This window comes from Microcaecilia unicolor, chromosome 1 (genome assembly GCF_901765095.1).
Source record: "Microcaecilia unicolor chromosome 1, aMicUni1.1, whole genome shotgun sequence".
NCBI classification, from domain to species: Eukaryota; Metazoa; Chordata; class Amphibia; order Gymnophiona; family Siphonopidae; genus Microcaecilia; species Microcaecilia unicolor.
This window is the reverse complement of record NC_044031.1, coordinates 504,627,085-504,651,436: the sequence shown is the minus strand read 5'-3', so window position 1 is coordinate 504,651,436 and position 24,352 is coordinate 504,627,085. Positions and strand designations below refer to the sequence as shown.

The following is a 24,352-nucleotide window of genomic DNA, read 5'->3' as shown; positions in this document are numbered from 1 at the left end:
CTTCCAGGTCAAGTACTTCAGATGGCAGGAGTTCAGTGGCTCAAAAGGAGGTTTCATCAGCTGGGTGAGAACGACATTGAGATCTCATGACACTGTAGGAGGTTTGACGGGGGACTTTGACAAAAGCAAACCTCTCATTAAGCGAACAACTAAAGGCTGTCCTGAGATCGGCTTACCTTCTACACGGTAATGGTATGCACTGATTGCGCTAAGGTGAACTCTTACAGAGTTGGTTTTGAGACCAGACTCAGACAGGTGCAGAAGGTATTCAAGCAGGGTCTGTGTAGGACAGGAGCGAGGATCTAAGGCCTTGCTGTCACACCAGATGGCAAACCTCCTCCATAAAAAGAAGTAACTCCTCTTAGTGGAATCTTTTCTGGAATCAAGCAAGACACGGGAGACACCCTCCGACAGACCCAAAAAGGCAAAGTCTACGCTCTCAACATCCAGGCCGTGAGAGCCAGAGACTGGAGGTTGGGATGCAGAAGCGCCCCTTCGTTCTGGGTGATGAGGGTCGGAAAACACTCCAATCTCCACGGTTCTTCGGAGGACAACTCCAGAAGAAGAGGGAACCAGATCTGACGCGGCCAAAAAGGAGCAATCAGAATCATGGTGCCTCGGTCTTGCTTGAGTTTCAACAAAGTCTTCCCCACCAGAGGTATGGGAGAATAAGCATACAGCAGGCCTTCCCCCCAATCCAGGAGGAAGGCATCCGATGCCAGTCTGCCGTGGGCCTGAAATCTGGAACAGAACTGAGGGACCTTATGGTTGGCTCGAGATGCAAAGAGACCTACCAAGGGGGTGCCCCACACCTGGAAGATCCGGCGCACTACTCTGGAGTTGAGCGACCACTCGTGAGGTTGCATAATCCTGCTCAACCTGTCACCCAGACTGTTGTTTACGCCTGCCAGATATGTGGCTTGGAGCAACATGCCGTAACAGCGAGCCCACAGCCACATGCTGACGGCTTCCTGACACAGGGGGCGAGATCCGGTGCCCCCCTGCTTGTTGATGTAATACATGGCAACCTGGTTGTCTGTCTGAATTTGGATAATTTGGTGGGACAGCCGATCTCTGAAAGCCTTCAGAGCGTTCCAGACCGTTCGCAACTCCAGGAGATTGATCTGCAGATCTTGTTCCTGGAGGGACCAGCTTCCCTGGATGTGAAGCCCATCGACATGAGCTCCCCACCCCAGGAGAGACGCATCCGTAGTCAGCACTTTTGTGGCTGAGGAATTTGGAAAGGGCGTCCCAGAATCAAATTGGACCAAATCGTCCACCAGTACAGGGATTTGAGAAAACTCGTGGACAGGTGGATCACGTCCTCTAGATCCCCAGCTGCCTGAAACCACTGGGAAGCTAGGGTCCATTGAGCAGATCGCATGTGGAGACAAGCCATGGGAGTCACATGAACTGTGGAGGCCATGTGGCCAAGCAATCTCAACATCTGCCGAGCTGTGATCTGCTGGGACGCTCGTACCCGGGAGACGAGGGGCAGCAGGTTGTTGGCCCTTGTCTCCGGAAGATAGGCACGAGCCATCCGAAAATCCAGCAGAGCTCCTATGAATTCGAGTCTCTGTACTGGGAGAAGATGGGACTTTGGGTAATTTATCACAAACCCCAGTAGCTCCAGGAGTCGAATAGTCATCTGCATGGACTGTAGAGCTCCTGCCTCGGATGTGTTCTTCACCAGCCAATCGTCGAGATAAGGGAACACGTGCACTCCCAGCCTGCGAAGCGCTGCTGCTACTACAGCCAGGCACTTCGTGAACACCCTGGGCGCAGAGGCGAGCCCAAAGGGTAGCACACAGTACTGGAAGTGACGTGTGCCCAGCTGAAATCGCAGATACTGCCTGTGAGCTGGCAATATCGGGATGTGCGTGTAGGAGTCCTTCAAGTCCAGAGAGCATAGCCAATCGTTTTCCTGAATCATGGGAAGAAGGGTGCCCAGGGAAAGCATCCTGAACCTTTCCTTGACCAGATACTTGTTCAGGGCCCTTAGGTCTAGGATGGGACGCATCCCCCTGTTTTCTTATCCACAAGGAAGTACCTGGAATAGAATCCCAGCCCTTCTTGCCCGGATGGCACGGCCTCGACCGCATTGGCGCTGAGAAGGGCGGAGAGTTCCTCTGCAAGTACCTGCTTGTGCTGGAAGCTGTAGGACTGAGCTCCCGGTGGGCAATTTGGAGGCTTCGAGGCCAAATTGAGGGTGTATCCTTACCGGACTATTTGAAGAACCCACCGGTCGGAGGTTATAAGAGGCCACCTTTGGTGAAAAACTTTCAACCTCCCCCCGACCAGTAGATCGCCCGGCACGGATACGTTGATGTCGGCTATGCTCTGCTGGAGCCAGTCAAAAGCTCGTCCCCTGCTTCTGCTGGGGAGCCGTAGGGCCTTGCTGAGGTGCACGCTGCTGACGCGAGCGCGCGCGCTGGGGCTTAGCCTGGGCCGCAGACTGTCGAGAGGGAGGATTGTACCTATGCTTACCAGAAGAGTAGGGAACAGCCCTCCTTCCCCCATAAAAACGTCTACCTGAGGAGGTAGATGCTGAAGGCTGCCGGCAGGAGAATTTGTCGAAAGCGGTATCCCGCTGGTGGAGCTGTTCTACCACCTGTTCGACTTTTTCTCCAAAAATGTTGTCCGCTCGGCAAGGGGAGTCCGCAATCCGCTGCTGGATCCTATTCTCCAGGTCGGAGGCAAGCAGCCATGAGAGTCTGCGCAACACCACACCTTGAGCAGCGGCCCTGGACGCAACATCAAAGGTATCATATACCCCTCTGGCCAGGAATTTTCTGTACGCCTTCAGCTGCCTGACCACCTCCTGAAACGGCTTGGCTTGCTCAGGAGGGAGCTTGTCCACCAAGCCCGCCAACTGCCGCACATTGTTCCGCATATGGATGCTCGTGTAGAGCTGGTAGGACTGAATCTTGGCCACGAGCATAGAGGAATGATAGGCCTTCCTCCCAAAGGAGTCTAAGGTTCTGGAGTCTTTGGCCGGGGGCGCCGAAGCATGCTCTCTAGAACTTTTAGCCTTCTTTAGGGCCAGATCCACACCAGAGTCGTGAGGCAACTGAGTGCGCATCAGCTCTGGGTCCCCATGGATCCGGTACTGGGATTCAATCTTCTTGGGAATGTGGGGATTAGTTAGTGGCTTGGTCCAGTTCGCCAGCAATGTCTTTTTCAGGACATTATGCATGGGTACTGTGGACGCTTCCTTAGGTGGAGAAGGATAGTCCAAGAGCTCAAACATTTCAGCCCTGGGCTCATCCTCCACAACCACCGGGAAAGGGATGGCCGTAGACATCTCCCGGACAAAAGCCGCGAAAGACAGACTCTCGGGAGGAGAAAGCTGCCTTTCAGGGGAGGGAGTGGGATCAGAAGGAAGGCCATCAGACTCCTCGTCAGAGAAATATCTGATGTCCTCCTCCTCCTCCCACAAGGCGTCACCATCGGTATCAGACACAAGTTCACGAACCTGCGTCTGAAGCCGTGCCCGACTCGACTCCGTGGAAACACGGCCACGGTAGGAGCGTCGAGAGGTGGACTCCCTCGCCAGCACCGGCGAAGCTCCCTCCGCCGAAGTCGTCGGGGAGTCTGCCTGGGAGGCGGCCGTAGCCAGTACCGCAAGCGGTACCGATACCGGAGAACTCACCTCGGGCAAGGGGCCAGCCGTCGCCTTGCTCGACGGTACCGGTGGCGCAAGCACCCCCGGTACCGGAGAAGGGCGTAACAGCTCTCCCAGAATCTCTGGAAGAACGGCCCGGAGACTCTCGTGCAGAGCGGCTGTGGAGAAAGACTGAGAAGCCGATGCAGGTGTCGAGGTCAGAGTCTGTTCAGGGCGTGGAGGTGGTTCCGGGCTGTATAAAGGGGGAGCACATCGACACCTCCTGAACAGAGGGTGAGTGGTCCTCCCGGTGCCGATGCCTACTGGGTGCCGACTGCCTCGGCGACCCAGAGCTCTCAGTACCGAGACGGGAAGGAGACCAGTGACGATGCTTCTTTGACTTCTTCAAGCGAAGCATGTCACCGGAGCTTCCCGGTACCGACGAGGAGGACGTAGAATCCAACCGTCGCTTCCTCGGGGCCGAGGCCGAAGAAGGTCGATCTCGGGGGGGGGGGGGGCTGTACCGCAGGAGCCCTCGGGGCAGGGGGAGACCCACCCGAAGGCTCACCACCACCAGCAGGGGAATGGACAGCCCTCACCTGCACTCCAGACGAAGCACCACCGTCTGACATCAGCAATAGCGGAGGTCCCGGTACCACCGACATCGACGCAGCCTTTCGATGTCTCGGTACCGACGATGCAGGAGGTAGAAGCATCGATGCAGTCGATGCCGAGGTCGAAGATTTCGATGCTGTCGACGTCGATGCACTCGATGCGTCCCGTGCTGTTGTCGTCGAAGAGCCCGAGAACAACGCGTTCCACTGGGCCAATCTCGCTACCTGAGTCCTCTTTTTCAAAAGAGCACAAAGACTGCAGGCCTGCGGGCGGTGCCCAGTCCCCAGACACTGAAGACACAAGCGTGCCTATCAGTGAGCGAGATTACCCGGGCGCACTGGGTGCACTTCTTGAAGCCGCTGGAAGACTTCGATGACATGGGCGGAAAAATCACGCCGGCGAAATCAAAATTCGCGATGATGACGAGAGGCACCAAAAAGAAGGGAGAAAAAACCCGTACCGAGGCCAAATAGGCCGGTCCCGAAAGCGAAAGGAAACTTACGTGGGGAAAAAGCTAGAAACACGGGAAGGGGAAAAGATCTGATCGGTCTCTTTTTTTTTTTTTTTTTTTTTTTAGCAAAAATCACGAAGACGCGCGAGGTCAAATTGAGGGGCACGAAACGGCTGCAAAACACGACCGTCCCGAGCGCGGACAAAAGAAGACTGACGAACACGAGCCGGTTCGGGCAGGAAGACGGCCGCGCATGCGCGGTGCGCATCAGCGCGCGAGGGCTAGCAAAGGCCTTTGCTAGTGAAGATTCCGATTGGAGGGGGCTGCCGTGGACGTCACCCATCAGTGAGAACAAGCAGCCTGCTTGTCCTCGGAGAACCAAGTTTACAGATGAAGACTGACTGGCAACCTGCTTTACTATTTCAGTACTTTTTGAGTATTTGGGTCTGTTAATGCTTTTGAAGTTAGGCTGTACATATAATAGGAGTTCTGTATGTACAACATATTTCTAAGGCCCATTTCTCCTTTAGCTCTTAGAATTTACATTCTCAGCATACACTGATTCTTTAGATTACCCTCATGAGCATGGATGAATTTTCTTGGTCTTACAACCAATTTTTTGCTTTTTTTTTTTACATCTTGTTGAAGCTAGTCTACAATTCCAAAGATGTAAGAGTGCTGATTGACATTTATATCTTAATAAAGCCCTTTGCAATATCAAATTTAATCTTCTATAGTATTATTTGCTTATATACTATATCAATAATTTGAGCTGGATTGTTGCAATTTCTTCTAATTCTATTTAATTTATATACACTTTCCTGTTCAAGTTCTTTTATATTACCATCTTAAGGGTAAGGGTAATGGGATTTAATATACAGCTTTTCTGTGGTACAAGCAGTTTCCATTTGTTATATGCAGGTACTTTCTCTATCCCTACTGGGCTCACAACTCTCCCCCCTCCCGTTTACTAAGCCATGCGGCAATGCCAACACAGCCTATTCAAAGTGAATGGGCTGTGTCGGCGCTAGCATGGCTTAGTAGACAGGGGGGCAACTATTTTCAGCTTGCCTTAATGGTGACAAGGAATGCTTCTGGACTATTCCTTGCTGGCTATCAATGTTAGTAACAACAGGATGCTGCTCTTCATAATTCAGATAGCATGTAATTTGGTACACTTTATAGTAAACTTGATGCACTCAAATCCATGAACCTTCTGCGACAAGAAACAAGTGTTTACTTTGCTCTCTTGAGGGATAAATCCCCTTACCTTCAGAAGGCTTGTGATTAAAAAGACTTCACTTCAGGATTTAATTGTGAATAACCATGCACACCCTTGTTTACCTGTGTTATTTGAAGACTCCTAATGCCTCTATTCCAGTCATGAACAAACACAGGTTAAATGCCTTTTGAATTATGCTGAGTACTCCTTTAGGTTTTAGAGAATCAACAACTCTGCTGCAAAACATTTATATAGGTGGTTATTAAATAAACATTAAAAAAAAAACCCCACTGTTTTGCCTAGTGCTCTCACACCACTTCCCTGGGTTGTCTTCCATCCTCTACTCCGCCTTTTCTATGCTGACTACTACTAAGTAACACAAACATACATGTTTGATTTCACTGAAAGAGGTATCCAGCAATATTACCTGTGGCAGAAAAACTTTGTACCCTCAAAGAATCCCTAATTAGCTGAAAATAAATGATCATGTTGCCAATTAACACCCAAGGACAGAAGCCCTAATTATATTTTTCAAACAAAATGTGAAAAATGTACAAGGCTACAAATCAGGCTTGACCCAAAATTTCCATTGGCAGTAAGCTATCTATGAAATTTCACATAAAAAGTTAACAGAATTATTTCCTATGAACAAAACAGCATTATATAGATTTGTCAGATTTTTTTTAGTCTTAACACTGGTCCTAAAGGCTGACACTAGACTTCTGACCATGTAGAAACATATTGACATATACGTCTAGCTCCATCTCTACCTGTTTTCAAATCTATGCTGAAAACCCACCTTTTCACCACTGCTTTTGGCTCCTAGCCACTACTCAATTGCCTCCCCTTGTTCCTTCTCACCCTTAATTGTCTTATCTGTATTATTTTAGATTGTAAGCTCTATTGAGCAGGGACTGTCAGGTGTTCAGCGCTGCTTGCATCTGGTAGCGCTATACAAATGTTAATAATAATAATGTATGCACCTTACATTGACTTCTCATTGATTAGCACATCAAATTTCTGTAGTGACTAATTTTTATAGGGGAAATTCTATAAATTGGCACCTCAGTTTAGGCGCCCAAATGCTGCATGTATAGTGCCAATTTTATAACAGCTTCTTACTGCCAAGATACAGTTATAGAATACTAGCATATTTTGGCATAGACATGCCCTCTTATGCCTGTCAACTGCAGGAATAAATTGGTGTAGCTAAGTGCACCAACTGAAGCGCATAATTTATGGGAGACATGCTCATCGTCTGCCTATGTGTATGCCCCCCCCTTGCAGTTAGGTGCCTGTCGATTAATGGGACCTTTGATGTTCATAAGTGGTATGTTCCTCTAAATGCCAGTTTATTTAATTGCCATGTATAACCTTAAAGGAAGATCTAAATCATTTTAGCCTGTCCATTTGTTATATAATCCATCTCATACGATATGGTTGGTTTTAGACTATGGACGCTTTGATGTAAGTATTACAAAGCGGTACTTAGCATAGTTACGTATTCCTGGCATGTAGCAGTTCCTGCCAAGGCTATCGTTAAAGATGGACATATTTTACAGCACACTGTTCCATAGTGGTCTTTCATGATCAGATAGACAATGTTTGGAGACTCCTGAGGCAGGCTAGATAGGCCGAAACACAGCCAGCCGTGTTGAGTCTTGTTTGTTGGACTAGACACTTTGAAAGAAATGTACAGATGATGCTTCTGTCACCTTCGCAGTTTTTTGTGAGTCTAATACATGTTGAGTCTTGTTTGTTGGACAAGACATTTGGAAGCATCATCTGTGCATTTCTTTGTCACCGTCACTGTTTTTTGTGAGTCTAATAAATTATTCAACAGTTCTTGCATTTAAAATGTTTTGATGTTAAGGCATGTGCTTATGCTTTTTTTGCAACAAGTCCAAAATTTGAAGAACAAGTTACCACTTACGTTATGCCCAGTGAAGAATCTGCTGGCTTTTAGGGAAAAAAAAAGTAATGCCTTCTTTTATGGAAGCATTTGAGAAAACAGTCTTTATTTTTACACAAGCTTTTTATTTCATTGTGTTTTAGGTAGTTAAATATTATTATTGTTTTCAGTGTATAGTGATATAGTTTATGTATTTTATTTTTTTATATTGCTATTGTTGTAATACACTTAGAACAAAAATGGATGAGCAGATCAAAAAGTGTATAAATAAAATACTTGAAATACATCACCAAAAAAAAAATTACAAAAACTAAAACAAAAATAAGTTAATTCATTGCAACTAAATCTGAGCTTCGCTTTAATAAAGTTTTTATCTGACAACTCAAGGCTGCAGTACTTTTCAGAGTCGGGCACAATTGCCTGAATACATTATCTTAGAGTTAAAAATGCAGATTTTTAGGAACATGGGTGAAAGCCATGTCAGGAGAAAAGGATGCCATTTGTAAAAGACGTTTTGAAGCTGAAACTCAATTTGTGGCCACCAATGTTTCCCCTTGCTAAAATTTGCTCATTCTAAACATTCTATAACCCAGTTTTCATGGCAAAAGTTCTTAACAGGTAATCAGACTGGTACCCACAGAATGCTAATGCTGCTGCCATGCAATGATTGAGCATGGCCACTACATGTTTAAACATGTAGTGTTTTAAAAATGTAATACATGGACATGGCCACTACATGTTTTAAAAATGCAATACATGTCTGCATTACCATTTATTCAGCTGTTTAATAACAAAGATCTTATCCCAATATGGTGATCACTAGATTAGCTATTATTTACCAAGAGTGTAAAATAAAGAAACTGTTCCATACATTAAACAGATAATGTAAAATGAAAACATCAATAGTTTGTAATGTTAACATTTTATTGAAACACTCATAAGGGAAGCAAAGCACCAATGGCAAGGCCTCTGTAACAAGAAGGCTCACCTAAGCAATTGAACTGTTATTCATGTAAACCACCACCAGCATAATCTGAATAGCCTCAAACTTTTGTAATGAGAAAAGGCAAGCAATTTTATTCATTTCCTTTGACTATGCAATATTACAAGGCATAATTCAGAATACAAATAAAGGAAAGTAAAAGGTTTTCCTTGTTTCTCTAAATATTACTTCAGGATATAAGGCTAGTTGGCAAACAAAAATCAAATTAAGAAACTACATTATGAATAAAAGACCAGATAAGCAATTTTTTTTAAACACAAGGGAATTAACAATCTTAAATAACCAGGTCAAGTACAGCATCCAATCTAGGCTGTAAAGTTGCACTGTTTTTATAGGTATGCACAATAGATGGTAGCGCTATAGAAATGATTTGTAGTAGTAGTAGTAATAGATTAAAACTTACATAAAATGTTTGCTTCAGTTCCCTACAGGCAGAAAAAAAAAAGGAGATAAACCTCTGTAGAAATCAACAAGTGAATGAATAGCAGCAAAAGGTGGTCCATGGAAGGAGGAACAACCAATAATGCTTACAAAAAGGTTTACTGAAGAAAGATCCGACTTGGCCAGGTTTTGGCACCTGCCTGCATCAGGGGGTCATCAGATTCCTCAATATAAAATTAAGTAATCACATGAACAGGTAAAGATGTCTTCTGAAGAGATAATCCCAATCACTTGCCGCCAATCACTTCGGAAGAAGTCTTTTGCCTATTTATGTGATTACTTAATTTTATATTGCTGAATCTGATGACCCCTGATGTGGGCAGTGGCCAAAACTTGGCCAAGTCGGGTCTTTCTTTAATGAACCTTTTTTAAGCATTATTGGTTGTTCCTCTTCTGGAACGCTTTGCCGGAGGATGTGGCAACAGCGGTTAGCTTATCTGGGTTTAAAAAAGGTTTGGACAAATTCCTGGAGGAAAAGTCCATAGTCTGCTATTGAGACAGACATGGAAAGCAACTGCTTGCCCTGGGATTTATAGTATGGAGTGTTGCCACGATTTGGATTTCTGCCAGGTAGTTGTGACCTGGCTTGGCCACTGCTTGGAAAACAGGATACTGGGCTAGATGGACCATTGGTCTGACCCAGTATGGCTACTCTTATGTTCTCCTTCCTTGGACCACCTTTGCTCGTCCTTTATCAGTTCCCCACAGAAAAACTGATGCTGCCTGCTAAAAATTGTGCAGAATGGGGATAGATACCAACACTGATGTTCTCTAGTATTTCCATTCATTGCACATTTCATCAGCTCCCAAACACTTGCAAATATAAGAAATAATGCATTATCATAAGGTGCTACATATTGATTGTTCCCTCATTAATGGCTACATATGTATGGGAGCTGAACTATATATAACCCCCAACAGCAATGAGTTCATTATAATATATCTGATTCTCCTATGTAAATAGATGTGATACACAACTAATATTTCTAAAAGGTCTTTCACTTGTGTCAAGCTGAAAATTGTTTTTGTTCATGTTAATTAAGGGAAGGTAGTGGTATATATGACTCCATTTGAAATATACACTCTCTAGTAGAAGAGACATATTTGTAACTCAGCCACTGATAAAGTAAGTTCTTGTAGAAATGATTTTACAGTAATAAAATAAAAAGTGACATACACATACCAGAGGTCATACCCAAATGTTATGACACACATTTTAGAACTGACACAAAGATCTCTTCCACATAAGGGGAATGAACGTTTGAAACCTCTTTTTCCCCCCACAGACTTACAGGAATAAACCACTATTACAAGTATAAGGTCTTTGTTTTAGAAATGAGGATAAATAAGTAAGCCTCCTCCTTTTTAATTTTTGAAAATCTTCACTCCAGAATTCCTGAGTTTTCAGATTTATATAATTCAGAATTTATGGATTTTCAATCAAATTATACCACCACGAGATAAACCAGATAGTAATTTTTCTTAAATGCAGTACTGCTTATAACACCAATATCAAATCCTATGTATATGTTAAAAGTATGTGCTTTATGTGGTACACCATATCAATGACAGACACTTTTAGTGAAAACCTGTCACAGCTTTCCATTACAGTATTACAAGGAAATCAAATCTAGCAATGGGGAAACTCTATACTCTAAATCAGAAACCAGAGTAAACCCCAAAATTATGACAATAAATACTTGTCTTCCCACTATATTTTAAAGGCTAAAAATAGATAACAAAATCTCAGAAAAAAAATAAGTGCCATTAATGCAAAGGTATATATCAAAAACAGTTCATGCATGTTAATGTAAGAGAAAAATATTAACACCGTGCACACTGCTGGATTGCCTAAAATAATTTCAAAAATCATATTGAAACCTCCTCCCTGCACCTGTTTTATCAATAAAATTGGTGACCATTAAATGCTGTTGCAAATAGTTACCAAACAAGATATGAACATTTTTGCAGAGTGTTTAGGGGCTGCACATACATTCCAACATTCTAAATCTATTTTAAGCTTTCACATATCATCTCCCTTCATTACTGTTCTAAAAAGAGAAAGCTATCCATGGAGCTAGCACAGAATGTTCAGCATATTAAGCAGTCAAATGAGTTAATACAGTTTGTTGACATTTTTGATTGTACAAATGTCTCCTTAAACAAGCAGAACGTCTTTACCCGACTGTTCAATTGCACAGAAATACCTTAAGAAAAGTAATTTGCTTAACACTTTTAGCATATGAATAATCCAAACACGAATGCTGCCTCAAACACATATGTTTATAATTGTGATCAATCAGAATACATGACATTTATAAAAGACATTTTTATCAATGATCAGGGTACAAATCAGGGTAGGAGTGTTAATCCAAAATGAAAAGTGGAAAAAGTTATAAAAACATGGAGTAAAGGCTTGCTAAACAAGAATTATGTTTATTTAGCTAGTGAATTGCCCAGGTACATTGTCATTTTTCATGATAGCAATCCATCAGGCTTGCAAAGCCCAGAAATAGGAACTGAGAATTTTGTTTCAAAATGTTGTTATAAAGGTCCTTAAATGTCTCTATTAGACTGAGGTACATTTACTGAAAACACAGATTTCATTGAGTGGTATTAAAAAGATTCCTCAGACAAATGCACTTTTTCAGTATACAGATTACAGAAAAAAATATAAAGCAGTGTGCATTGAATTGGTAAGGCTCACTAACCTGGAAATTAGTAGTTTCTTAACCAACCAGTTAGAAAGGAGGGGAATCTTATCCAAATGTAATCTGCAAGTATATCATGTTGCTTTTGATATGGCTAAGCTGCATCTGAAGGTGAATTCTTATATTAAACTTACTACAATAAAATATTACATGAACATTCAGATTTTTTAATCCAGAGCTAAGTATATAGCATGATTTGGTATATTCATTTCAATCTATTAAATTGCTAAAATTAAATTGCCAACAAAAAAAAAAGACCACAAAGAAAAATCAAAGATTGAAAGCAATGTAAGTCATCACCATGTTTTTAACGGTTATTTGTTAGTAGTTAAACTTAATGATCCTTGCATTTGTCCTGTCTCCTGTGCTGTAGCTAGGATGCATAATTACAAAAGACAGCAGACACTGGTAAAAGCTTCAGGACAAGAAAGTGCTTGATGAAGTTACAATCCTCAAGTGTGTTTGATGAGCATAAAAGAGCAGATGCACAGATGAGGACCATTACAAGAAAAGTCCAATGTTATGTTTAAGTCTTCAAAGATGTCACTTTAAGCAGGAAAAAAAAAAGCTTTAACGTCATCTTCGACATATTAGGCATTTCCAAGGTCTACATTATTAGTGTTTTAATTCCAGCAGAATATTTCCATTCAATTACTGTTTGCTTCTATTTTTCTCCTGGAAAATAAAGAGAAAAATAAAATGAATTAGGTGAGGCAAATATTTCAGAATACAATTCACTAGACTTGAATCAGCAATGCTAAAAAAAAAGTCATTTAAATCTACAAGTCCAGTGTACCTGAATTTAACTCACCTTGAGCTACTACTGAAAAAGGTGTGAGCAAAATCCAAATAAATAAATAAGAAGTTGGAGGAATATATGTATACATAAACATTTGTACACAAACAATGACGTGAAAAAAATCACATGGCAGCAGACCAGTAAAGCTGATGTGATAGCATTAAATTCTTTATATATTTTCTAAGCAGTACCAAACATTATCAACCTAAGGTGCAGATGATCAAAAGCCCTGCGCTGTTTCAAACAGCACTCTAAAAATAGCGCTGAAATAGCACAGGGCTTTACCGTCCCTATGATCAGAGATAATAGCATGCAAATTTAAGCACGCTATTATTTCTGATCATAGGGTAAAAGTGTGGGAAGACTGTGCCTGAGCACAATCCTCCCGCACTTGTTTGACAGGTCTAGTCTGTCAAAAGCACGGACAAGTCAAACACAGGGGCTGAGGGGTCCATGGGACCTGCCCCAGACCCCCTTACAACTGAAAGGCTCTGGTGGTCTAGTGTTCCCCAAACCCCCACCCTAAGCCAGCGACACAGGAGCTGGAGGTCTAGAGGTCCAGCGGACCTTCTGTCCCCCCCCCTCCCCAATCTCACTGGTGGGGTGGGGGGGCATCTCCAGCCCCCCTTGCATCCAATAAAAAAAAGCAGCCATGGTGGCCCAGTGGGCCGAAATCGCAACCCCCCCCCCCCCCCCCCCCCCCCCCCACCTGGTAGGCTAGTAGACCCATTCTCCCTCCATACCTTAGTGGTGGAGGAGGAAGTAGCACACTCCTTCCTCTCCTCAGCGCCGCTTTGAAAATGGCAGTGCCCAGCCCTGCTCAGTGCATCCTGGGATACACTGGAAAGGGCTTCACTACCTTTAAAGAGTTTCTCCCTTTATGGTAGTGAAGTCCTGCCCACCTCCCCAATCTCACTGGTGGGGTGGGGGGGCATCTCCAGCCCCCCTTGCATCCAATAAAAAAAAGCAGCCATGGTGGCCCAGTGGGCCGAAATCGCAACCCCCCCCCCCCCCCCCCCCCACCTGGTAGGCTAGTAGACCCATTCTCCCTCCATACCTTAGTGGTGGAGGAGGAAGTAGCACACTCCTTCCTCTCCTCAGCGCCACTTTGAAAATGGCAGTGCCCAGCCCTGCTCAGTGCATCCTGGGATACACTGGAAAGGGCTTCACTACCTTTAAAGAGTTTCTCCCTTTATGGTAGTGAAGTCCTGCCCAGTGCATCCCAGGATGCACTGGGCAGGGCTATGCCCTGCCATTTTCAAGGCAGTGCTGAAGAGAGGAGGGAGTGTGTGTGACCACTGGCAATCAGGGCTTCTTTTTATTAGGTGTGAGGGGGTCAGGGGGGCTGGCGATCCACTGTGAGCTTGTGTCAGGGGGGAGGGTGACTGGAGATCCATTAGACCTCCAGCCCCCTGTCGCTTGCTTGGGGTGGGGTCGGGGTAATTTGGGGGGGGGGAGCTTTGATTTTATTGGGGGGGGGGGAGGGTGATGCAAATGCATGCTGGACAGGACTTCTCATTGCTCCCTAATGCTCTGGAAACCGTAACGCCGAGCACTGGGAGGAATAAGTTTAGCATGCATCTGAATGCTATCTGCGGTCACAGCCTGACTCTGATCACAGGGCGATAGCAAACGCTGGCATTAGTACAGCGCTATTGGCCTTTAGTGTCCGTATTTGCTTCTTATCAGCTCCTAAAGGAGGTAGGAAGCTAACTCCTGCCCTCCTGAAATATAATAATTACTCAGTATTTTCATCCTGAAATCAATATTTTCCTCTACTAACCTCGGAAACAGTATGTGTTTCTCTCTACAGAGAGATTATTACATCAGCCTGACAAAACACAGCTTAGTGCAGTGGGTTACTTCCTTCCATGTAACAAGCAATATTAGCGCTAAAGCGAAGATACTTACCTGTAGCAGGTATTCTCTAAGGACAGCAGGCTTCATTTTCTCAGAAGTGGGTAATGCCGATCCACGTTGCCCAGTCCAGCATTTTGCCAAAAACTAAAAATAGAGCTTTGTGGAGAACGAGCCATGCTCCACCGCGCATGTGCGAATGCCTTCCTGCCCATCACACGAACGCAGTCTCTTCAGTTTAATACTAAAGCAAAAAATAAAGTAAATCTAACAACGAAGACAACTCCAAGGGAAGGTGGGAGGGACTGCGAGAATATGCTGTCCTCAGAGAATACCTGCTACAGGTTAAGTATCTTCACTTTCACCAAGGAAAAGCAGGCTTCTATATTCTCAAAAGTGGGGAATCCCTAGCATCCAGGCTCACCCAAAACAACAAACACTGGTCAACTGGGCCTTGCAAAAGTGAGGACATAACACAGATGAACCTGAAACTATATACAATCTGAATGACAGTGTAGCCTGGAACAGAATAAAACAGGTCTAGGTGGGTGGAGTTGAATTCTAGACCCCAAACAAATTCTGCAACACTGACTGCCCAAACCGACTGTCATGTCAGGTATCCAGCTGAATACCACGTCGAAACCTTGCAAATCTCTTCAATGAAGGCTGACTTCAAGTGGGCTACCGATGCAGCAATGGCTCTGACATTATGAGTCGTGACATGACCCTTCAAAGCCAGCCTAGCCTGGGCATGTGAAGGAAAAACAATCTGCCAGCCAAATTGAAATGGTGCATTTCCCGATGGTGACCCCCATCCTCATGGGATCAAAAGAAACAAAAAGCTGGGCGGACTGAATGTGGGGCCTTGTCCGATCCATGTAGAAGGCCAATGCTTTCTTGCAAATCCAGGGTGTGCAAGCTGCTCACCAGGAAGGGCATAAGGTAGGGGAAAGAATGTTGGCAAGATAATCGACTGGTTCAGACGGAACTCCGACACCACCTTCGGCAGGAACTTAGGATGCGTGCAGAGGACTACTCTGTTGTGATGAAACTTAGTATAAGATGAATCCACTACCCTACCCTATGAGCTATGAAGCTCACTGACCTTATAAGCTGAGATAACAGCCACCAAGAAAACGACCTTCCAGGTCAAGTACTTCGGATGACAGAAATTCAGTGGCTCAAAAGGAGCTTTCATCAGCTGGGTGAGAACGACACTGAAATCCCATGACACTGGTGGAAGTTTGACAGGGGGCTTTGACAAAAGCAAACCTCTCATGAAGCGAACAACTAAAGGCTGTCCAGAGATGGGTTTACCTTCTACACACTGATAAGCACTAATTGCACTAAGGTGAACCCTTACAGAGTTGGTCTTGAGACCAGATTCTGATTAAGTGTAGAAGGTATTCAAGCAGGGTCTGTGTAGGGCAAGTAAGGGGCTCAAAGGCCTTGCTCTCACACCAAACAGCAAAATTCTTCCATTTAAAAGGATAACACCTCTTAGTGGAACCTTTCCTGGAAGCCAGCAAGACTCAGGAGACACCCTCCAAATGACTCAAGGAAGCAAATTCTAGGCTCTCAACATCCAAGCTATGAGAGCCAGAGACTGGAGGTTGGGATGTGATCCACTGAGGGGGTGCCCCACACTTGGAAGATCTTGCAGGCCCATGCCCATTTGAGAGACCACTCGTGCAGTTGCATTACCCTGTTCAGTCTGTTGGCCAGGGTGTTGTTTGCACCAGTCAGATAAGTGGCTCGAAGGAACATGCCATGCTGGCGAGCCCAATGCCACATCCGGATGGCCTCCTGACACAGAGGGTTTGATCCGGTGCCCCCCTTCTTGTTGGTGTAATACATTGCAACCTGTCTGTTTGAATGAGAACAATTTGGTGAGACAGCCGATCTCTGAAAGCCTTTTGAGCATTCCAGATCGCTCAACATCCTTTAAGTCCAGAGAGCATAGCCAATCGTGTTTCTGAATCATTGGGAGAAGGGTGCCAGGGAAACCATCCTGAAATTTTCTCAGACTAGAAATCTGTTCAGGTACTTGGGTCTATGATGGGACGCATCCCCCCTGTTTTCTTTCGCATAAGTAACTAGAATAGAATCCATGCCCTACTTCCCCTGGTAGAAAGGGTTCAACCTCATGGGGCTTCAGAAGGGCGGAGAGTTCCTCTGCAAGTACCTGTCTGTGCTGAGAGCTGAATGCATGAGCTCTGGGTGGGCAATTTGGAGATTTGAGATGCCTACTGAGGGCATATCCGAGACAGACTATTTGAAGAACCCACAGGTTGGAGGTTATAAGATGCCACCTCAGGCGAAAAAATTTTAGCCTCCCCCATCTAGGATGGATACTTTTACTATGGCTATGATATGCTGGAGCCAGTCAAAAGCTCATCCCTTGCTTTGACTGGGGAGCAGTAAGGGGCCTTAGGTGTATGCTGATGATGTGAATGAGCTCGCTGGGGCTGAGCCTGAGTAGGCTGATGAGCTGAAGGAGTGTACCTACGCCTAAATTAGTAGTAGAGACAGCTCCTTGGGCTTGCTAAAAACCCTCCTAGATGAGGAGGTGGATGCAGAAAGCGCCTGGGAGAAAGAAGAGATTTTATCAGTATGCTTCTTGATTTGGTCAGCGACCTCCTCAACCTTCTCTCCAAAAAGGTTATCCCCCCCCCCCCCCAAGCAAGGAGCATTCGCCAACCTCTGCTGAACAGAGAGTTCCAAGTCAGAAACATGCAGCCATAAAGTCTGCTCATTGCTATACTGGATGCTACATTGAAAATGTCTTAAGTGCCCCAGGCCAAAAACTTTCAACATGCCTTCTGCTGCATGACCAACTGGCAAAAAGGCTCAGCCTACTCTGGAAGGAGGATATTCACCAAGTCCAACAGCTGTTGCACCAATTTTCACAAATAGACACTCGTGAAGAGCTGGTAGGACTGTGTGCGGGTGATGAGCATTAAAGCCTGGTACATCTTCCTTCCAAACGAATCCAGGTTTCCAGCTTCTCTGCCTGGGGGCGCTGAGGCATAGTCCCTAGTACTCCAAGCTCTTTTGAGAGCGGACTCCACCACCATGGAATTGTGAGGCAGCTAAGTCCTTACAAAACCGGGTTCACAGTGGATCCAATACTGAGTGCCAATCTTCTCGGACATGACAGGGACCGAGAGAGGGACTCCCAGATCCTGATGAAGACTTCCTTTAGTACCTCGTGGAGAGGAGCAGTCACAGCTTCCTTAGGAGGATATGTGTAGTCCAGGTCCTCGAGCATCTTGGCCCTGGGCTCATCTTCCACTTCCAAATGAAATGGAATGGCATCAGCTATTTCCTTAACAAAAGATGGAAACGAAAGGCTCTCCGGCAGAGACTATCTCCTTTCAGGTGGAGGGGAGGGTTCAGAAGGGTTCCCATAAGACTCATCAGAGAAGAAGTGTCTGGGATCCTCCTCTGAATCCCATGAGTGCTCCTTCTTGGTGTCGGACAATACCTCCTATGGGATTTCGGAGACCGAACCTGCATCGATGTCGAGGAACCATGCCCTCGAGAGTGGTGTTGAGAAGTCAGCTCTCGTCTTGACTCCGGTGAAGCTTCCTCCACCAATGTCAAGAGGGTGCCGGCTTGAGTGCCAGTCGACACCGGGACCACAAGCGGCGTCAGTGTCGGAGACCGTGGGCTGAGGGCCAGGTGGGGCCACAACTGGAGCCATGGCAGGTGCAAGCACTCCCGATACTGAGACACACCATTGCATGAGCCCATCCAGCAGCTCTGGAAGCAAGAAGGCCCAGATGCACTCATCGAAGGCCAACACCGGGAAAAGCTGGGGTGCCGGTTGAGGCGCAAGTTGCAGAACCACTGGGGTCGACGCAGAAGCAGGATCTTGGCTGCTTGGAAACAGGCGCATCAGCACCTCCTGTATGGAGGCAGAGCAATCTTCCCGGCCCCGATGCTTCTCGGGTGCTGAATCCTTAATACGCTCTGAAGCTCCCGGCACCATGTGTTGAGGGTGACCGATGACAATGCTTCTTGGCCTTCGCCCGAAGCGTGTCACCAAGGCTCCTTGGGGCAGACAAGGATGTCGTTGAATCCTCATGTTGTCTTGGGGGTCGGGTCCAACAATGGACGGTCCCGGGGGGCCTGCACAGCAGGAAGCATCGAGACATGTGGAGACCCACGACGCCTCACTGCTCCCAGTGCTTAAAGATCTCAAAGCAGCCATGCTTACGGACTATCCCAATGCCAACGTAGAGGAACCGGACTTGGCTCCAAAAATCCTCTCTTGTTGAGCCTCTTGGGAAACCTGGATCCTCTTCTTCATGCGAAGACAGAGAACACAGCAGGGTATAGCTGGGCCCAAGGCACTGCAGACATCAAGAATGGATGTCTTTCCCCAAGATAATCCGGTTGCACCGGGTATAGTGCTTGAAGTCACTGGGAATCTTCATGGACATGGATGGGAAAACCTTGTTGGCTAAATTAAACGACTCGATTGTGCCATAAAAAAAGGTCAAGGCATGGAAAAAGAGAGGGAGAACCCGCCCAAAGTAAGGACCTAAAAACGGCCTGATGTCAAAAAAAAAGAAGGAAACAAACCTGGGCAAAATTAAAAAGGAAAATAAGGGACGGGTTTGAAAAAAGGCCAAAATAAAGGAGCCTGCAGAAAAAGAAACAAAAAATAGCTGAAAGGCACTGAAAAAAAGATCTCAAGACCGGGTGAGTGAGATGTTAAAAAAAAAGTGCACCTTCTCACGCGGAAAAAGAGAACCGAAGAGACCGCATTCGTGCGATGGGTGGGAAGACACTCGCGCTTGCGCTCCACAAAGCTCTATTTTTAGCTTTGGCAAAATGCCAGACTGTGCGATGTATTGGCGTCACCCATTTGTGAGAAGACTGACGCATGCTTGTCCTCAGAGAATTAGGAAGTAACACTGCATTAAGTACAGTACAATGAGCACAAAATTGCATACAGAATTATATCCAATGACACATACCATGTACTTCTAGCTTACATGCTGCGTACTTACTTTAAACCCTAGAAGTGTAGTTTTTTTTTTTAAATACAGATGTGAGAATAGGTCAGAGGTGAATAGCACCATTCTGTAGGCTTATGAATGACAGGAAACACACACAAAAAAGGACCAATTGCCCTTGATGTGCTCCTCCAAATCACCCCAATACAAAGCCAAAGGCACTTGCTGTGGTCTCACATCATCTGAGCTCCAGAAGCAATTCCCCAGTCACCAAATATCCCTTAAACTGGACATTCATGCCTGAATAATGTTGCTTTCAAGTTTCTTGTTGGGGCATCCCAAAAATTTTAAATAATAAAAAGGCATATACATCCTTGACTGAAGGCCTGTCTTACTTGAGAGAACATCCATCCCACAGGCCATAGATGTGCTACCAAGCCTTTGGCCTGGGACACATTTGCTTTTTTGTTTTGGCTTCTGGGACTGCTTGTGGAAGCCCCCACAGCCACTCTGCATGCTATAGAAATAGAAACAACCAATAAGCCATCATATAAAACTTTCTTTCTTTTTTTTACTTGAACTCTAAAAAAAAGTTTTGTTTACAAATTGAGCAAATATATATGAAAAAACATGTCAGAGTCCAAAGTCCACTCGCGTTTCAAGAAGAAGCTCACAGATATTAACAGTTACTAGCACCAACTGTGATTACCAGAATAAGAAAGAAAAAGGATTGGTTTTTAAATCTGGATTTCATTCTTGTCTTTTCAGGAGTTCTGGAAAAAAGCCTAATCTCTTAAGAGTAGAGCAGCATCTCTAACGATGAACAAAGAGGCTTGTCAAAGGACAAGTTAGTAGAGAAAATGCCCAATCAGTTAATTGTAAAAAGGAAGGACACAAAACTTAGTTATCTGTAGACCAAATTGTTAAAGCAGAGATGAAAACAAAAAGTTAAGCAATGAATAAGGCAAAACTTGATGAACTTCAGGAGCAGCTCCCCCTCCCCCTCCAAAAAAAAAATATCAAGACCAAGATATGAAAAAAGCAAAACAACATCAACAAAAACAAAACCAAAAACCGACAGCGTTGAAATGCATAGGAACCACCTGGAAGGAGCTGAGAACATCCAGTAGCAGCAAGATGCAGGTGGGCCTCCAACAGCAACAAAGCATATGTGAAGTCTATGAAGCCAAGTTTCTTTACAGATGAACTAGTGGAAACAAGCGTGACATCATCTGCAAAGGATGCCAAGACTACTACAGAACTACTTACCCAGTAACTACTGAGGAGCAGCAACTACTGAGGAGGATATGCAGAGTAAGGCAGTGTTCCTCTTTCATGACACTATCTACCACCTCTCTTCCCCCTTCAAAAGAGATGACAAGTGTATTTTCTTTAGTCATATAGCACTGACGAATAGTCAAATCAGCACAGACTTCCACAAACAGTACTTCCAACCAGTCTGCCACCGAGTCCAGCTTTGAAGGTGCATCCAAACTTGCATGTCTTTAGTAATGCATCAATGTTTCCCTTCCCTGGAAGCAGCATAAACACTCTTGTTTTCCACGTCTTCACTGGGGCCCTTTTAGCATTATGTCCCAATAGTGACCAAAGGAAGAAGACCTTCAAAAAAGACTTTCACCCAGGACTTGGTGCTGGTATTATCATTAGAAGAACTCACAGGAAGGAATTCTGTACCTGGCCAGCACTGTTTCATCCCTCTCTTCTTCTTGTTGATTTGTCGTCTTCATCCTCTCCTAGTACTGCTGTCTCTGGATTCAAGGACAGCAGTGCAGTTGCTTCCTGTAGGTGCATTAGGAAGATTTCTGTGTTAATGCTTTGATTTAAAGAACTCTGCCCACTGCAATCTTAGAATATTGTGTGCAACACAAAAAAAATTGTTGTCCAAACACCTTAGTGAATTTCCTTTTTTAAGATTAATTAGATGGTATATTGAGAGTCCTGGATGCCAAAAGGAATAAAAGATGGACAGCTTATATCCATTTAACAACTCAGATCAATACAATCTTTCCTTTTTTTACCATCTTTAAAATGGCTACAACTGGCATGTTGTCTTAGACCTTGGGAACACTAGTTTCAGGAATTTAGCTATACTGCTACCACCATGGATGTGTGCCAAATGATACTCGAGAGTCATGTAGAGTCCACTTTACATAATCTTAAAAAAGCAAGTAGTGCCAACTGCATTCTGGTGTAGAGAAATCTGGGAGAAATAAATAAAAACTTGTTATCTGATGCCAGCTGCTGCTCTTTCTGGGAACACGTTGTGTAAGAATATCCCTCAGCCTAACAGAATATATTTTCTGGCACACCATGCATTATAGAGCTTGGTTAAACATCACAAGTTGGATAAAACCATCACTAATTTCTGTTAGTTCTATAAGGCCGAGATTGACACTCAGATGACATACTATTCTACTCTGATACTCTTCTGACCAGAAAGGTTAAATATTGACAAATTGATATTTCATTCCCCTTAACATACTGTGTCCTCATTTCTAAATATTTCTCTTGATGATATAACATGGTAATACTTTTAAAACAAATAGGAGAAATATTGTTTTTCCACTCAACAAAAACTCTGGAACGCACTGCCAGGATGTGTTAAACCTGTTGTCATATCTTGGTTTAAAAAAAGGTTTAAAAAAGTTACTGGAAGAAAAATCCATAAACTGCTATTAAGGGAGACATGATGAAAGCCATTACTTATTCCCAGAGATGGGGGTCGTTACTTTTTAAAAGTACTTAAGTAAAAAGTAAAAGTACTTGCTTCAAAAGTAGTGAAGTAAAAGTAGAAAATCTTATCTAAAAAATACTTCAAGTAAAAGTAATAAAGTACAGCTCTTAAAACTACTTCCTTACTACAAAGTAAAAAGTATTCTTAACAAGTTGGACCAACTCTAGTATGTTTACGAGCAAACATCCAGGGGGGTCACACACGGTCCTTCCTAGAAAAAAAACACCCTGAGCAGGAAGCACTAGCAGCACTGCAGACAGCCTGGTCCCCATGGTAGTTTATTAGCGTGAGCCTGGCAGAGGCGCAACAGAAGAGAGGGAGCAAGACTGTGCTGCAGGGCCATGGTGAGGGGAGAGGGAGCGGGCCCTGCATGCAGTGAAGGTGCAGTTCAGGCTGAGGAGGCTGACAACAACAAAGTAATAGCCAATCAATAGCTGTTCTGGGCAGTTATAGAGCGCTGGGACTAGGATTTCCAGGTGATGTCAGACCCTGCCTTGCATCTGATTGGGCCCGAACTTTCAGTCCCAGTTCAGCTGTTTGTGGGACCTGAAGTTCAGGCCCAATCACCTGCAAACAGCGCCTAACACCGCTTGGAAAGACTGTAGAGGAGGAGAAGAAAAGGAATGGAAAATAACTTTTTTTAAAACTATTTTTCAAATTTGTACTTTTGTTACTAAGTACAAAGTACAGCTTAAATGTAACTTGTTACAAGTAAAAGTGCTGCCAATTGTACTTAAGTACTCTTACGAATTACAAGTACTTTCTTACTACCCATCTCTGCTTATCCCTGGAGTTGGTAGCATGAAATTTTGCTACTGTTTGGGAGTTTGGCAGGTACGTGAAACCTGGATTTGCAACTCTTGGTTGATCTGACCCATTACAGCAAATTTTATGTTCTTAATGTCAGAAAGGCAGGCTGGCCAGCATAACTTGACCAAATGCACTGCCCCAGACTATAAGTAGTCGTGTGAAGTGAACCCAGATTATGGAGAAGAGGACAGCATCTCAGATATAAAAATAAAAATTTCTTTATCATGAGGAGTTAAGAATATTATACCAAAATGTTTGGCATTTTGAGTATAGGTGACAAGAAAGTGTGATCCTGAAGCATTGATACACAGAAAATGATGGCAGATAAAGACCCACACGATCCATCCAGTCAGCCCAGCAAGGCAGTCAAAGCTGCACCAAATACTCCGTGCAGGACATAGTCATTAATGTTTAAACACTAGTTGGCAACTTGCCATTGGATATACAGCCTTGTGAAGAAACAAATTCTAGACATTATTCCAGATTGTTAAAGATTGGGGGCTGATAAATATGGAAAAGCAAAAGATGCTAATGAAGTGTTTACCACCTGCACTGATTTTGCAATCTACTTTAAACAAAAGTTATTGAGATTTGTAGATATTCTTCTAGCAGATGAAAAGAGAGTTAAGGACAGGTACATACGTGAGAATTGTTAGCAGATGGAGGTTCATGCAGGTTTACACTGGATAGAAAGGAATGTTTCCTGTTGGATAGCAGGCAGGAGGAATTGATGGTGACAACTGGAATAGTACAAAAATTGGAAGTTAAAAAATTAGTAAGTACCAAATCCCCCTCAGTATGTTTGGATGGTATACCCTGTTGGATACTACAGCTTTTAGTCAATTACTGCTCCTTAATAACTCAGGTCATTAATTGATCGCTGTTGGAAGGATTGATCCAACTCAAATGAAGACAGACGTGATAATTCCAGTACTATAAAATGGTTATATAATGCTGATCCACAACTGGTTATTTTCAGCCAATTTCTAATCTATTTGTCAAGAGCAAAGGGAAAGAGTACTTCTAACAACTGCGGACTTACTTTGAGTAAATTCAACTATTCCATCCCTCGCTCACTCACATGTAGAGGACAGCAGGATGAATATCCACACTGATGGGTAACATCATCTGATGGAACCCTGTGCAGAAACAACTTTCCAGAAATGTCTGGAAGCTTTTGAGAGTGGCGTACCACGTATGCACAC

At 44.3% G+C, this 24,352-nt stretch overlaps 1 protein-coding gene across 6 annotated transcripts in view; it reads right to left on the bottom strand.

Annotated features, from left to right (window-relative positions):
- Positions 1–11,903: 11,903 nt before the first annotated feature.
- YTHDF3 (YTH N6-methyladenosine RNA binding protein 3) overlaps positions 11,904–24,352 on the bottom strand; it is a 110,180-nt gene continuing 97,731 nt past the window's right edge. For 3 of the 6 annotated variants that reach the window (XM_030215024.1, XM_030215031.1, XM_030214995.1), the window contains 2 exons: positions 23,790–23,887; positions 11,904–12,634 (listed from right to left, as the gene is read on the bottom strand). In XM_030215024.1, coding sequence (XP_030070884.1) covers positions 23,825–23,887 — 63 coding nt within the window. In that variant the 3' untranslated portion in view covers positions 11,904–12,634; positions 23,790–23,824. Of the gene's footprint in view, positions 12,635–21,277; positions 21,383–23,788; positions 23,888–24,352 lie in introns of those variants that run through there. The other 3 variants (XR_003943392.1, XM_030215016.1, XM_030215007.1) reach the window with 3 other exon arrangements.